The sequence below is a fragment of the Oryzias latipes genome, chromosome 2 (genome assembly GCF_053564925.1).
Source record: "Oryzias latipes strain Hd-rR chromosome 2, Olatipes_Hd-rR_3.1".
Taxonomy (NCBI): Eukaryota; Metazoa; Chordata; class Actinopteri; order Beloniformes; family Adrianichthyidae; genus Oryzias; species Oryzias latipes.
In genome coordinates this window covers 3,669,662-3,684,935 of record NC_136238.1, presented here as the reverse complement: position 1 = coordinate 3,684,935, position 15,274 = coordinate 3,669,662, and the positions used below count along the sequence as shown (strand labels likewise).

The 15,274-nt window shown below is 44.0% G+C and overlaps 2 protein-coding genes across 3 annotated transcripts in view; both read right to left on the bottom strand.

Moving 5' to 3' along the window:
* The window catches only part of LOC144982190 (NACHT, LRR and PYD domains-containing protein 12-like), a 298,037-nt gene that overhangs the window by 197,033 nt on the left and 85,730 nt on the right, over nucleotides 1-15,274 (bottom strand). The window lies entirely within an intron of this gene.
* LOC144983595 (NACHT, LRR and PYD domains-containing protein 12-like) overlaps nucleotides 1-15,274 on the bottom strand; it is a 117,391-nt gene that overhangs the window by 99,364 nt on the left and 2,753 nt on the right. For both annotated transcript variants that reach the window (XM_078930413.1, XM_078930423.1), the window contains exons 2-4: nucleotides 12,597-12,754; nucleotides 5,141-6,959; nucleotides 4,869-5,045 (exon numbers count right to left, since the gene is read on the bottom strand). In XM_078930413.1, the coding sequence (XP_078786539.1) occupies nucleotides 4,869-5,045; nucleotides 5,141-6,959; nucleotides 12,597-12,714 (2,114 nt within the window). In that variant the 5' untranslated portion in view covers nucleotides 12,715-12,754. The remainder of the gene's footprint in view (nucleotides 1-4,868; nucleotides 5,046-5,140; nucleotides 6,960-12,596; nucleotides 12,755-15,274) is intronic.

Below are 15,274 nucleotides of genomic sequence, written 5' to 3'. Positions count from 1 at the left end.
CTAGACCATTGCAGACATCTATGGATGCATTAAGATTACAGCATTTTTGATGCCCATATGTGACACATCAGAACGCTGTTCTGGATGTGTGGTTTGTACGTGATAAAACGCCGCTTTTTACACCCGTCTTAGGGCAACACAAGACGGTGTAAATTATATTCTACTTCTAAAATATGCTCAAAAAGCATTTTTTACACCACTTTTCCTGGTGATTTGTGACGCCTTTAGCTTGCCATAGAAAGACGGTGACACGCGGGGGTGTAACAGGTTAAACCCAGACTTTCTGTCTGTTCTGACAAAGGTCAACAAGTTTTAAAATGAATACTAAGACTGATCACTCCAAAAAAAAAGAATGACTGTCCAATTGTGGAAAAAAATATATAACTATATTATAATATAACTATAATGATCAAACTAAGGAAAAAGTAAAAACATATATTTTTGCAATAAAAGCACCATGACAGAATGAACTGACACTCAGTTCCTCTGTCTTGTAATGGAACAAATGATAAGACTAAATACTCTCATTTTATACTCTTTTTCCTGTAAGCGATCACGTGATTGACTTCCACATCCTAGCGGTAGAAGCCGGCTGGCCCGATCGAGCTCTCAAGGGTGTCTTCTATGAGTCTTTAAATGAACCTATCAAGGACCACCTTTGTACCCAACCTGAAGCCACCACATTTTAGGAACTTGTCTCCGCTGCCCTCCGTTCTGACATCCGGCGTAGGGAGCGGTTCAATGAACGCAAACAATCCCACAATACCAAAGCCATCTCCGCTACTCTTATCTCTCCTCCCCTCTCTCAGATCATCCCTCCTTTAAAGTCATCTGAGGAATCTATGTAAATAGGACACTCAAAATTATCTGCTGAAGAATGCCAGAAGTGTCGTGAGGAGGGCTCTTGCTTCTATTGTGGATAACAGGGACCTAGGGGGTCAACATCTTTCCCGCATGACCCACCGTACGAAACCCATTCTTCTGATTTCATCTGGCAATCATAGAGAAACTATTCAATTTCTTATCACTAATTCTAAACATACTCCCATCATTTTAGGATTTTTGTGGTTAAAATCACACAATCCTCAGCTAAACTGGTCTCATCGGCAGATTTTGAACTGGAGTGCCTATTGTGTGGCCAACTGCCTCCAGTCCGCTGTTCCCCCCGTCTCCACTCGTATTTGCAACCCTCCTGACAATGTTGACCTGTCCAAAATTCCTGTGTGTTATCATTGAAGCAGGCCACATTCGACTGGACCCTTCTAAGATCGAGGCTGTTAGTAACTGGTAACCCCCGGAAAAAACCACAGCAATTTCTGGGGTTCGTCAATTTCTATCGCCGTTTCTTCAGGAATTACAGTAGCATCGCCACCCCTCTTACCAAACTCACTTCCACGAATCACCCGTTTCATTGGGGACCTGCAGCCCAGGTATTCAACAAACTCAAGCAACTTTTTGTTTCAGCTCCCATCCTCATCCAACCTGATCCCTCTCGACAATTCATAGTAGAGGTGGATGCCTCAGATTCCGGCGTGGGAGCAGTCCTCTCTCAAAAGGAGGAGTCCTCGGGTAAACTAAAATTATCGCCTGCAGAGCAAAATTATGATGTCGGCAACAGAGAATTGCTTGCTATCAAGTTGGCTCTGGTAGAGTGTCGTCACTGGCTGGAGGGGGCTGAACAGCCTTTTACAGTATGGACTGACCAAAAGAATTTGGCGTATTTACGCATAGCCAAGAGACTGAACTCACGTCAAGCCCGCTGGTGTTTATTTTTCGACCGATTCCATTTTACTATCACTTACAGACCCAGCAGTAGGAATGTCAAACCCGATGCTCTCTCCCGCAAATACAGCCCTTCTGAAAACTCCATCTCCACCATCATACCAGAAACCTGCATCGTGGGCAACCTCATTTGGGTCCAGCAACACAAGACGGGTCCAGCAAGCACAAGGTGAGGAGCCCAACCATGCACCATGTCCTAGAGGTACTCTTTTTGCCCGATCTTCTCTCAGGTCCGAGGTCATTACATGGGGGCATGCTTGGAAGGTGTCCTGTCACGGCGGAGTACATCAGACTATCAGTCTTATCCGTAAGAGGTTTTACTGGCCCTCATTGGAGAGAGACGTTCATGAATACATCGCGGCCTGTACCACCTGCGCCCGCTCTAAGTCTTCGAACTCTGCTCCAGCTGGACTACTTCCGCCACTACCTACTCCTAGTCGCCCCTGGTCTCACGTCGCAGTTGATTTCATCACCGGTCTGCCACCCTCTCATGGTAACAATGTCATTTTCACCGTTATTGACCGGTTTTCTAAGATGGCTCATTTCACTCCCCTTCCTCAACTGCCCACCACCACTGAAACCGCAAACACCCTGGTCAACTTTGTGTTTCGTCACCATGGCATCCCGTCCGATATTGCATCAGACAGGGGACGCCAATTTCTCTCCCAAATCTGGAAGGCCATTTGCTCCCCCATCGGAGCATCGGTCAGTCTCACATCTGGATAACATCCTCAGTCAAACGGCCAAGCTGAGAGGGCCAATCAGGAGCTGGAGGCGGCTCTTTGTTGTCTGGTGGCACAAAATCACAAAGGACTGGTCTCAGTATTTGGTTTGGATTGAGTACGCCCGCAACGCACATCCTTCCTCCGTTACTGGGGTGTCTGCGTTCGAGGCCGCCCTTGGTTTCTCACCACCTCTGTTTCCGTCCCAGGAATTCGATTTGGCGGTGCCATCGGTCCAACATCTCCAGCATTGCCAACGCATCTGCCGCCAGACCAAGGCTGCTCTCTTCCGCACCAAGGAGAGCAACTGCCGCATCGCCAATCAACACAGGGTGGTGGGACCCACTTACCAGCCTGGACAGAGGGTCTGGCTCTCTGCACGGAACGTTCCCCTCCAAGCCACCTCCCGGAAACTGGCTCCCCGGTACATTGGACCCTACGAGATCGACAGGATCATCAATCCTTCCTGTGTCCATCTGAAACTCCTGGCTGTTCTCAAGGTACACCCTTCATTCCATGTCTTGCAAATTAAACCTGTTATAGACAGTCCTCTGTGCCCGCCGTCCGCTTCCCCTCCACCCACCTGGGTCACGGACGGCGCCCCCGCCTTCACGGTTAGCCGGGTAATGGATGTCTGACGCCGTGGCCGTGGGTTCCAGTTCCTCGTCGACTGGGAGGGTTATGGTCCTGAGGAGCAGTCCTGGATTTCCCGCTCGCTCATTCTGGACCCCTCCCTGATTGAAGACTTCTACCTGGCCTACTCGCTGTCCCAGACCGCCTGGAGGCGGTCGTTGAGGGGGGGTACTGTCATGGTGCCTCTGTCATCTCTCCTCCCCTTCCCCTCTCTGCTTGGCTCCTGATGCATCCCAGCTTTGTCCACTCAACTCATTACCCAACTGGCCTTCTTAAGGAGATCCTGAACCAGCATTCTTCGCCAGTTCGTTGCCCCCTGATGGTGCATAACCTGGTCTCTAGTCAAGTCTTGTTTGTTCATGTCTAACCTTGTTGTTGCCTCACCTTCAGGAAATTCATACCACGAGTGGACACCTGAGTCACCAGATCTCCTAAGCCACAGAACCTCTCTGAACCTCGAGAGCCTCCAGCCTCGCCACGAGCCTACACCGACCTCCAGCCACGCCACGAGCCAACTCCGACCGCGTACCTCGCCTCAAGCCACAGCTACCTTAGGCTACTTCCAGCAACTTCTCCCGCTGTTCTCCAACAAGCAACGTCATGATCTCAAGCTAATCCATATTACATTAAAACTTTACTTACCATCTACTCACCTGTGTGTTCGTTCTGGGTTCCAGCGCCTGGGTCTGCCTCGCCTAGCTTGCCATAACAAATATACCTTTAAAACCTTTTTGACCTTCTGTTTGTGAATGACAATAAATGTCAGATCTGTTGGAAATGTTTCTGTATTTCTTTGTATCAGAGTTCACATTATTGTTGGTGACAGCACAGTTGTTCTAGAGAAAATGTCAAACTGACACTTTGTGTCACAAACGTTGCTGACCCCTGGTTTAAACCTTTCCCTGGCCAGGTAGCCCCGCCCCCAAGCCTCATCCATAAACTACCTGCAGAGGTTCTTCACTCTAATTCAGCAAAGATTTAGTGTCTGTTTAAGCACCAGGAACAAGAACCAGAAACCAGTCTAATGAAAGAGCTGGTTCTGATCCAAGCTGGGTTCTGAAGAAGAACCAGAACCAGGTCTGTGGGAAAGACCTGTCAGTCTGCTGCAGGTTGACCTCTTCATATTTCTGCATGAGGAGCTGCTGCTCTGTGGCTCAGAAATCTGCTGCAACTGTTTTTCCACTGAAATCTGCACTTCTGGGATGGATTCCGGTTTTCTTTCAAGAACACAGAACATGAACTTCTCCCAGATATCAACCCCTGGATGGATTTAGGTTCTCCTGTTTAGTCTGGTGTGGAAAAACATGCCAGAAAAAAGGTCATCAGATGAGACCCAGCTGGGGTTTTGAATTGAACTGATGTTTTTCTTCTATCTACTGCTGTTTCTTCATCAGTGACGTCTATCTGACACTTTCTCCTAAATCACAGAAAACCAGACTCAACTTCTTGTAGATCAGTGGTTTTCCACCTTTTTTCAGCCAAGGTTCACTTTTACCTTGACAAAAATCCTGCGGCACACCAGCAACCAAAACTAAAAAGAGAATCTCTGTGGTCTGTATTGATGTACAGTCCCTCCATGATCTCACCAGCATTTTTTGGAATAATTGAACTGATGTTTTTCTACTACCTACTGCTGTTTCTCTGTTAGTGACGTCTATCTGACACTTTCTCCTAAATCACAGAAAACCAGACAACTTCTTGTAGAGAATCAACATTTGAATGAAAGCTGACCTGAGAGCTTCCAGTTTACAGTATGGACTCTTCAGTCCGGCTGACAGTCGCTTCACTCCTGAATCTTGCAGGTTGTAGTTTAGACTCAGGTCCAGAAGTCTGAGTCTGGAGGACTGAGAGCTGAGAACTGAGGACAGTACTGCACAGCTTTTCTCTGACAGATCACAGCAATTCAGGCTGAAGAAAACAAAGACAGACAGCAGTTATTGAATCTTTCATGTTTCATTCAGATTCATTTGTTCACTGAAGGTGATTTTCATGAGAGTTCTTACAGAGCTTTGTTGGAGGCTTTGACCACTGGCAGCAGCCTCAGAAGACCCTCCTCTGAATCAGTGTATTTAAACAGGTTAAACTCTTCCAGATCTTCTTCTGATGACAGCAAGATGAAGGCCAGAGCGGACCACTGAGCAGTAGACAGTTTATCTGTGGAGAGACGTCCTGACCTCAGGACCTGTTGGATCTCCTCCACTAGAGATCCATCATTCAGTTCATTCAGACAGTGGAACAGGTTGATGCTTCTCTCTGCAGACAGATCCTCACTGATCTTCTTCTTGATGAACTGGACTGTTTCCTGATTGGTCTGTGAGCTACTTCCTGTCTGAGTCAGCAGACCTCGTAGGAGACTCTGATTGGTCTGCAGTGAAAGACCCAGGAGGAAGCGGAGGAACAAGTCCAGGTGTCCGTTTGGACTCTGTAAGGCCTTCTCCACAGCACTCTGGTACAACTGGACTGGACTGCTCTGTTCAGGCTGAGAGATCGGTTTCAGTTTGAGAATCTTAAAGGATATTTTCTTCTGTTTGTCCATGAGGTTGAGTCCAGAGGTGATGAAGGTCAGGTGGACATGAAGAGCAGCCAGAAACTCCTGAACACTCAGATGGATGAAGCAGAAGACCTTGTCCTGGTACAGGCCTCTCTCCTCTCTAAAGACCTGTGTGAACACTCCTGAGTACACTGAGGCTGCTCTGATATCGATGCCACACTCTGTCAGGTCGGATTCATAGAAGATCAGGTTTCCTTTCTGCAGCTGCTCAAAAGCCAGTTTTCCCAGAGACTCCATCATCTTCCTGCTCTCTGGACTCCAGTGAGGATCTGTCTCAGCTCCTCCATCATACTTGACCTTCTGGACTTTGGCCTGAACCACCAGGAAGTGGATGTACATCTCAGTCAGGCTCTTGGGCAGCTCTCCTCTTCCTCTGCTCTTCAGCAGATCCTCCAGAACTGTAGCAGTGATCCAGCAGAAGACTGGGATGTGGCACATGATGTGGAGGCTTCTGGATCTCTGGATGTGGGAGATGATCCTGCTGGCCTGCTCTTCATCTCTGAACCTCTTCCTGAAGTACTCCTCCTTCTGTGGATCATTGAACCCTCTGACCTCTGTCACCATGTCAACACACTCAGCAGGGATCTGATTGGCTGCTGCAGGTCGTGTGGTTATCCAGAGGAGAGCAGAGGGAAGCAGGTTCCCCCTGATGAGGTTTGTCAGCAGATCAGCCACTGAGGTGGACTTTCTAGGGTCCTTCAGGATCCGAGTCTTGTGGAAGTCCAGAGGAAGTCGACTCTCATCCAGACCATCAAAGATGAAGAGGACCTGGAAGTCTTCAAAGCTGCAGATTCCTGCTTGTTTGGTTTCAGGGAAGAAGTGATGAACAAGTTCCACCAAGCTGAACTTCTCCTCTTTCAGCACATTCAGCTGTCTGAAAGTGAATGGAAATGTGAAGTGGAGGTTCTGGTGGGCTTTGCCTTCAGCCCAGTCCAGAGTGAACTTCTGTGTTAAGACTGTTTTCCCGATGCCAGCCACTCCCTTAGTCATCACGGTTCTGATTGGTTCTGGTCTTCCAGCTGGGAGTTGGAAGAGCTCTTCTTGTCTGATGCTTGTTTCTGCTCTGTCTGCTTTCCTGGATGCTGCTTCAATCTGTCTGACCTCACGTTCTTCATTCAGCTCTCCTCTTCCTCCCTCTGTGATGAAGAACTCTGTGTAGATCTCATTCAGAAGGGTTGGGCTTCCTGCTTTAGCCATCCCCTCAAACAAACACTGGAACTTCTTCTTCAGACCAGATTGGACTTCATGTCGACAAACTGCAGCAGCAGATCCTGAATGAAGACAACAAACAGTAAATCAAGTCTCTGCAGCCCTGAATGATGAGGGTTTGAATCCCTGTTGAGACAATAGCATCTTGAAAATCCTGTGATGTTTTACTTTTCAGCTGAGGTTGTTTATGATTTTCACAATAGGAGTCATTATATGTCCAGAGCCAATCACTTCTGCACATAGGGCCTACTGGTGAATGACGCAGCAGTAATGCAAACATTTTGGAAAGTCTGGGTCAGCTTTACAGTGAGTGATGAAACCTGTTTGTCTATTGATCATAGCAGGAGTCCCTTCTGCAGTCACTGCTACAAGCTTTTCTAATGGTACCTTTTTCTGCACAAAAACTCCTTCACCATGTTATACATCTTCATCCTCTTATAGTTGTCTGTTAGGGCAGTTGTGTCAAGAGTTCTTCTCTTGATGTTAATAAAAACTAACAGCTGCGCTGTACTGCTGCTTTCCACAGACTCATCACACTGGATGTGAAACCACCAGCACTTTGCAATATCCCGGTCCAGCTAATTGGCCAAGTTATCAGACATAGCTGACACTTATCTAGACATTGTAGTGGAAATGAGATCAGTTCCATTTTTCTCATCATTAGGTACAGTGCAGTGACGTGCGGTCGGGTGAGGCCTGTCACGATCGTGATAAAATAGAAAAATAAATTAAGTAAATATTACTTTCCACATCTCAACGTTCCCTTCTCTACTTCTGTGCCAGTCCCAACCCCGGTTGCTTTGAGAGGGTTGCGTCAGGAAGGGCATCCGGCGTAAATCATTGCCAAGTTTACCATGCGACTCGTTCGCAGTGGCGACCCCTGATTGGAAAAGCCGAAAGAGAGAAACAAAAACTTTCCACATCTCAACATGTTTTCCACAGTTTCTGAGGTTAAAATCGCCACATTTTAGTGTTGCACAATCACATACGGAGTGGAAACTCCGGGTGAGGCTCAGGAGCGCTGTGTCTCATGTCTGACTGCAGGAGTCAGTTTAAATAGATGTGCGGTTGGAACGCTGCTGTCTATGGGAGCGAATATGTAGCAAAATTAAAAATAAAAGTCCAAACCAGAAATGCTTTTTCCTTTTCAAACTGAAGCTGCATTTGTTGACTCAAAATTAAAAAGAAATCAGCCAAACTGCTTTTCATTTTCTTCTTCAACATCGCTTATTCTGTCCCTTAATTAAAATCATAATGAATGGAACATTTCATTCATCATTTAAATGGATTAACAGAAATGCTTTTTCGTTTTCACAATGTAACTGCATCAAATGACTCAAAAATAAAATTAAATGTCACTCCGTCAAAATGCTTTTCCTTTTCTTCTTTAACATCACTCGTTCTGTGACATAATTAAAGCCAAAACGCAAAGAGAGGATTGCATTGTTGTTTTCACATACAGCCCGCCATAGCTGTAGCAAAATTCAATACCAGTGAAAATTTCCTAAACAACACCCTTTGCCCTCCTGGCAGGGTTGCCAGATTAGGTGGTTTGGTTCTAAATTTGTGGGTAAAGGGTTAGATGATTTTAGGATTTAGATGATTTTAGGATTTAGATGTTTTTAGGATTTAGATGTTTTTAGGATTTAAATGTTTTCAGGATTTAGATGTTTTTAGGATTTAGAGGATTTTAGGATTTAGATGTTTTTAGGATTTAGAGGATTTAAGGATTTAGATGTTTTTAGGATTTAGATGTTTTTAGGATTTAGAGGATTTTAGGATTTAGAGGATTTTAGGATTTAGATGTTTTTAGGATTTAAATGTTTTCAGGATTTAGATGTTTTTAGGATTTAGAGGATTTTAGGATTTAGATGTTTTTAGGATTTAGATGTTTTCAGGATTTAGATGTTTTTAGGATTTAGATGTTTTTAGGATTTAGATGTTTTTAGGATTTAGAGGATTTTAGGATTTAGATGTTTTTAGGATTTAGATGTTTTCAGGATTTAGATGATTTTAGGATTTAGATGTTTTCAGGATTTAGATGTTTTCAGGATTTAGATGTTTTTAGGATTTAGATGTTTTTAGGATTTAGATGTTTTCAGGATTTAGATGTTTTTAGGATTTAGATGTTTTTAGGGTTTATATGTTTTCAGGATTTAGATGTTTTTAGGATTTACATTTTTTCAGGATTAAGATGATTTTAGGATTTAGATATTTTCAGGATTTAGAGGATTTCAGGATTTAGATGTTTTCAGGATTTACAGCGGGAAAATAAGTATTGAACACGTCAACATTTCTCTCAAAAAACATATTTCTAATCGAGCTATTGACATGAAATTTTCACCAGATGTCGGCATCAACCCAAGTAATGCACACATAGAAAGAATGTGTAATAAAGTGAACTGGCACAGGGAATAAGTATTGAAAACGCTTACTGAAATGTATTCAAAATTTAGTGCAAAAACCTTTGTTGGTGATTACAGCCTCAAGACGCCTCCTGTATGGAGAAACCAGTCGAAATAGCTCAGGTGTGATTTTTGGCCCATTCATCCACACAAACTGCCTTCAAATCTTCAAGGTTCCGGGTTTCTTCTGTGAACCCGGATCTTCAGTTCTTTCCAAAGATTTTCAATTGGATTCAAGTCTGGTGATTGACTGGGCCATTCTAGCAGCTTTATTTTCTTTTTCTTCAACCAGTTGAGTGTTACCTTGGCTGTGTGCTTGGGATCGTTGTGTTGCTGAAAGATCCAGCCTCTTTTCATCTTCAGCAGCCTGGCAGATGACAGCAGATTCTGATCAAGAATGTCTCCATACTTTTCTCCAGTCATTATTCCTTCAATGATATGAAGTCTACCACTACCACATGCTGAAAAACAGCCCCACACCATGATGCGCCCACCTCCAAACTTGACTGTTGGTATGGTGTTTTGGGGGTGATGTGCGGTGCCATTTTTCCTCCAAACATGTTGTGTCTTATGACATCCGAAGAGTTCAATTTTGGTCTCATCTGACCAGAGTATCTTCTCCCAGAATGTCATGGGTTTATCCAAATGTTGTGTGGCAAACTCCAAACGAGCTTCAACATGCTTCTTCTTCAAAAATGGAGTCTTGCGTGGTGTGCGTGCATGGAGGCCATGGCGGTTGAGTGCATTACTTATTGTTTTCTTTGAAACAACGGTACCTGCTGATTCCAGGTCTTTCTGAAGCTCTCCACGAGTGGTCCTGGGCTGTTGGAGAACCCTTCTGATGATTGTTCTGACTCCTCTGTCTGAAATCTTGCGAGGAGCACCTGGCCGTGGCAGGTTTATGGTAATGCCGTGTTCTTTCCACTTCCGGATGATGGCCCCAATGGTACTCACTGGAACTTTCAGAAGTTTAGAAATGCGCCTGTAACCAATGCCTTCAGTGTGTTTTGCAACAATAAGGTTGCGTAGGTCTTTGGACAGCTCTTTGCTTTTACCCATCATGCAATGCTTCTTGTCTAACACCTTGATGGTGAGAAACCTTTTTAAAAGGCATCAATCAGGACTATACCAGCTGATATTACTTTGCACTAATAGGGGGCAGGTTAACCTTCTGAATACTGACAAACTCCAGCTGCTTTCTTGGCTTGCCAGACCTTTTTACCCCTCCTTTTCTTCATGTGTTCAATACTTATTCCCTGTGCCATTTCACTTTATTACACATAACTTCATTTATGGACATAAATGTTTGGATTTCTTTCTATGTGTGCATAACTTGGGTTGATGCCGACATCTGCTGAATATTTCATGTCAATAGTTCGATTAGAAATATGTTTTTTTAGAGAAATGTTGACGTGTTCAATACTTATTTTCCCCGCTGTAGATGGTTTCAGAATTTAGATGTTTTCAGGATTCAGATGTTTTCAGGATTTAGATGTTTTTAAGGTTTAGATGATTTTAGGATTTAGATGTTTTTAAGGTTTAGATGATTTTAGGATTTAGATGTTTTTAAGGTTTAGATGATTTTAGGATTTAGATGATTTCAGGATTTAGATGATTTTAGGATTTAGATGATTTCAGGATTTAGATGATTTTAGGATTTAGATGTTTCCAGGATTTAGATTATTTCAGGATTTAAATGTTTTCAGGATTTAGATGTTTTCAGGATTTAGATGATTTTAGGATTTAGATGATTTTATGATTTAGATGTTTTCAGGATTTAGATGATTTTAGGATTTAGATGATTTTATGATTTAGATGTTTTCAGGATTTAGATGTTTTCAGCATTTAGATGTTTTCAGGATTTAGATGTTTTCAGGATTTAAATGTTTTCAGGATTTAGATGATTTCAGGATTTAGATGTTTTCAGGATTTAGATGTTTTCAGGATTTAGATGTTTTCAGGATTTAGATGATGGTTCTCCTCTGCTAAAGCTCAGAACTGAGCAGATTGAATCTGAATGTGAACAAGTCAGAACAGCCATTGGAGGCAGAGATTTGATCCCAAAGAAAACCTCAAAGTGAAAGAATGTGGATCTTCCAGATCTGTCAGAGCTTCCAGGAAAAACTCTGACAGATTCCAACAGAGAGAAAGATGTGAGGAGCAGAAAAACACTTTAGTTTGACACTTTCATCACTGCAGGAAGTTCAGAAAAAGTCCAGAAAAAGAGTCACGCTGATCTCTCGTGAAAAGCAGAACCATCTCTGGAGCTTTTAGCTCTGATTGGACCAAAAAACATGGAGATTTTCAAGACTTTAGTCCAACAAAGAACAGTGACATCTGCTGGAGAAATGTAACGTCACAGTTCTGATGATTCCATGATTTGAACCATTTTGCTGGTTTGGATTTCTTCAGGAAATGGAAATCTTCCCGACAACAAGCCGGGTTTTGTTGAGGAGTAAAAAAAAATGTTAAAAACATGTGGAGGAAACGGTTCTTTGTCACAAATCCATCACTTCTCTCACTTCTATTGACCCAACTTTTAAAAATGTATTTGAAAGTCAAATAAATACTGAATGAATTATTATCATTGTTAATAACTAACAGCTAACTTTGATTTTTTTGCATGTTTTTTGTCTTATTAAAGGAAAGATGACAAATAAAGCAGAAAACTGTTCTCTAAGCTGTTCTTTTCTATTGTTGTTTTAATGTTCTATTATCAGAACCAAACCATCACCTAAAATCAGCATTCTGGTCAGATTTTCACTATTAAGACTTTATTTAAACTCAATTTCATCCATTTAAATTATTAAAATGTGAAAAAGATTCAATAAAATGAAAAATTAACATCAAGTAAATGTAGAAAGTAAAGACATAAATGGATCATATTTTTACCAATTCCTCTAAAATCATGACAGGATGTGACGTCATTTTTACTCCCGCTGGTTCATTTTCAGGAGATTGATTCATATTTATGGAATCATATTCCATTCAATGATTACAAAATAAAACAGGTGATCTTTGTTCACATTTCTTTCTCTGGTTTTCATTGTAATATTTTAAGAACTCCAAACATGCTGAACTCTGACCTCATCGGTTCATGAAAACTAGAAGATGAGCTGCAATTAAACGTAGAAAAACAGCAACGTTTCCGTGTCGTAGACATGATCCGTGTAGTTCATGTGTTCATCACCATATATCCAGTCTGTTCTGTTCTTCATCAGATAGATTTGATTGTCAGAGGTCAGAGGTCATTAGGGAACATAAAACGTGCAGCCAGATGACATTCAGACGTACCAAAGCTGTGAGGTGATTGGAGTTTCTCACTCTTCCTCCCCCTCTTCCTCCCCCTCTCCAATGCTGTCGGTTCCCACCTCCTTGTAATCCTCTGAGTGTTTGTCAGCACGGTACCCATGGAAACGCTTGCAGGTACGAGGAAGAGAAGAAGAAAAGATCTGAAGAGGAGAACACATTTATCACCAGCAAGAAGGTCAAATCAACATCCTGAAGTGTTTGTGCCTAATCTAATGTTTCAAAAAATGCAACAGGCTTTAGAGCATGAATGGCTGACAAAAGCTGACTGGATGGTGGAAAAGAGGATTCTGAACAATCAGCTGAACTTCCTCAGAGCTGGATTTGATGAGGTACAGAGAGGTTCCATTCCTGCTTCTGGAGAAAGAAGACCTCTGGTGACCTCCTGTTGCCATGGTAACCAGCCTTCCCAGTCACCCACTGATCTGGTTGGAGGTGGAACCCCGGTGGAGTTCCTGGAACAGCGTCCAGCTGCAGCTGGCTTCCAGGTTCCTCAGCTGGAGGTTTCCACATGTGTAATCTAACGGAGCGGTTCTATGTGGTTCCATTCTGTGTATTCTTTCTATCTCTCCCACCTCTATCAATGGAGAAGTAAATAAAATGAAAAGAGCTTAAAAGAAGATGTTTGTAAAGCAACCTTTTATGGGGGGGGGGGGTCATCCATTAGAATGGAGCAAATGCTTCCAGGTGGATGTTCTTCCAGTTGGATGTTCTTCCAGGTGGAATGTTCTTCCGGGTGGATGTTCTTCCGGGTGGATGTTCTTCCGGGTGGGATGTTCTTCCGGGTGGGATGTTCTTCCGGGTGGGATGTTCTTCCAGTTGGATGTTCTTCCAGGTGGTTGTTCTTCCAGGTGGATGTTCTTCCAGTTGGATGTTCTTCCAGTTGGATGTTCTTCCAGTTGGATCTTCTTCCAGGTGGATGTTCTTCCAGTTGGTTGTTCTTCCAGTTGGATCTTCTTCCAGTTGGATCTTCTTCCAGTTGGATCTTCTTCCAGGTGGATGTTCTTCCAGTTGGATGTTCTTCCAGGTGGATGTTCTTCCAGTTGGATGTTCTTCCAGTTGGATGTTCTTCCAGTTGGATGTTCTTCCAGTTGGATGTTCTTCCAGTTGGATGTTCTTCCAGGTGGATGTTCTTCCGGGTGGATGTTCTTCCGGGTGGATGTTCTTCCGGGTGGATGTTCTTCCGGGTGGATGTTCTTCCGGGTGGGATGTTCTTCCGGGTGGGATGTTCTTCCGGGTGGTTGTTCTTCCAGGTGGTTGTTCTTCCAGGTGGATGTTCTTCCAGGTGGATGTTGTTCCAGGTGGATGTTCTTCCAGTTGGATGTTCTTCCAGGTGGATGTTCTTCCAGGTGGATGTTCTTCCAGGTGGATGTTCTACCAGTTGGATCTTCCAGTTGGATGTTCTTCCAGTTGGATGTTCTTCCAGTTGGATCTTCTTCCAGGTGGATGTTCTTCCAGGTGGATGTTCTTCCAGGTGGATCTTCTTCCAGGTGGATCTTCTTCCAGTTGGATGTTCTTCCAGGTGGATGTTCTTCCAGTTGGATGTTCTTCCAGGTGGATGTTCTATCAGTTGGATCTTCCAGGTGGATGTTCTTCCAGGTGGATGTTCTTCCAGGTGGATGTTCTTCCAGGTGGATGTTCTTCCAGTTGGATGTTGTTCCAGGTGGATGTTGTTCCAGGTGGATGTTGTTCCAGGTGGATGTTGTTCCAGGTGGATGTTGTTCCAGGTGGATGTTCTTCCAGGTGGATGTTGTTCCAGGTGGATCTTCTTCCAGGTGGATCTTCTTCCAGGTGGATCTTCTTCCAGGTGGATCTTCTTCCAGGTGGATCTTCTTCCAGTTGGATGTTCTTCCAGGTGGATGTTCTTCCAGTTGGATGTTCTTCCAGGTGGATGTTCTACCAGTTGGATCTTCCAGGTGGATGTTCTTCCAGGTGGATGTTCTTCCAGTTGGATCTTCTTCCAGGTGGATGTTCTTCCAGGTGGATGTTCTTCCAGGTGGATGTTCTTCCAGGTGGGATGTTCTTCCGGGTGGATGTTCTTCCAGGTGGGATGTTCTTCCGGGTGGGATGTTTTTCCGGGTGGGATGTTCTTCCGGGTGGGATGTTCTTCCAGGTGGTTGTTCTTCCAGGTGGTTGTTCTTCCAGGTGGATGTTGTTCCAGGTGGATGTTGTTCCAGGTGGATGTTCTTCCAGTTGGATGTTCTTCCAGGTGGGTGTTCTTCCAGTTGGATGTTCTTCCAGGTGGATGTTCTACCAGTTGGATCTTCCAGTTGGATCTTCCAGGTGGATGTTCTTCCAGTTGGATGTTCTTCCAGTTGGATGTTCTTCCAGGTGGATGTTCTTCCAGGTGGATGTTCTTCCAGGTGGATGTTCTTCCAGGTGGATGTTCTTCCAGGTGGATGTTCTTCCAGTTGGATGTTCTTCCAGGTGGATGTTGTTCCAGGTGGATGTTGTTCCAGGTGGATGTTCTTCCAGGTGGATGTTCTTCCAGGTGGATGTTGTTCCAGGTGGATGTTCTTCCAGTTGGATGTTCTTCCAGGTGGATGTTCTTCCAGGTGGATGTTCTACCAGTTGGATCTTCTTCCAGGTGGATGTTCTTCCAGTTGGATGTTCTTCCAGGTGGATGTTCTTCCAGGTGGATGTTCTTCCAGGTGGATGTTCTT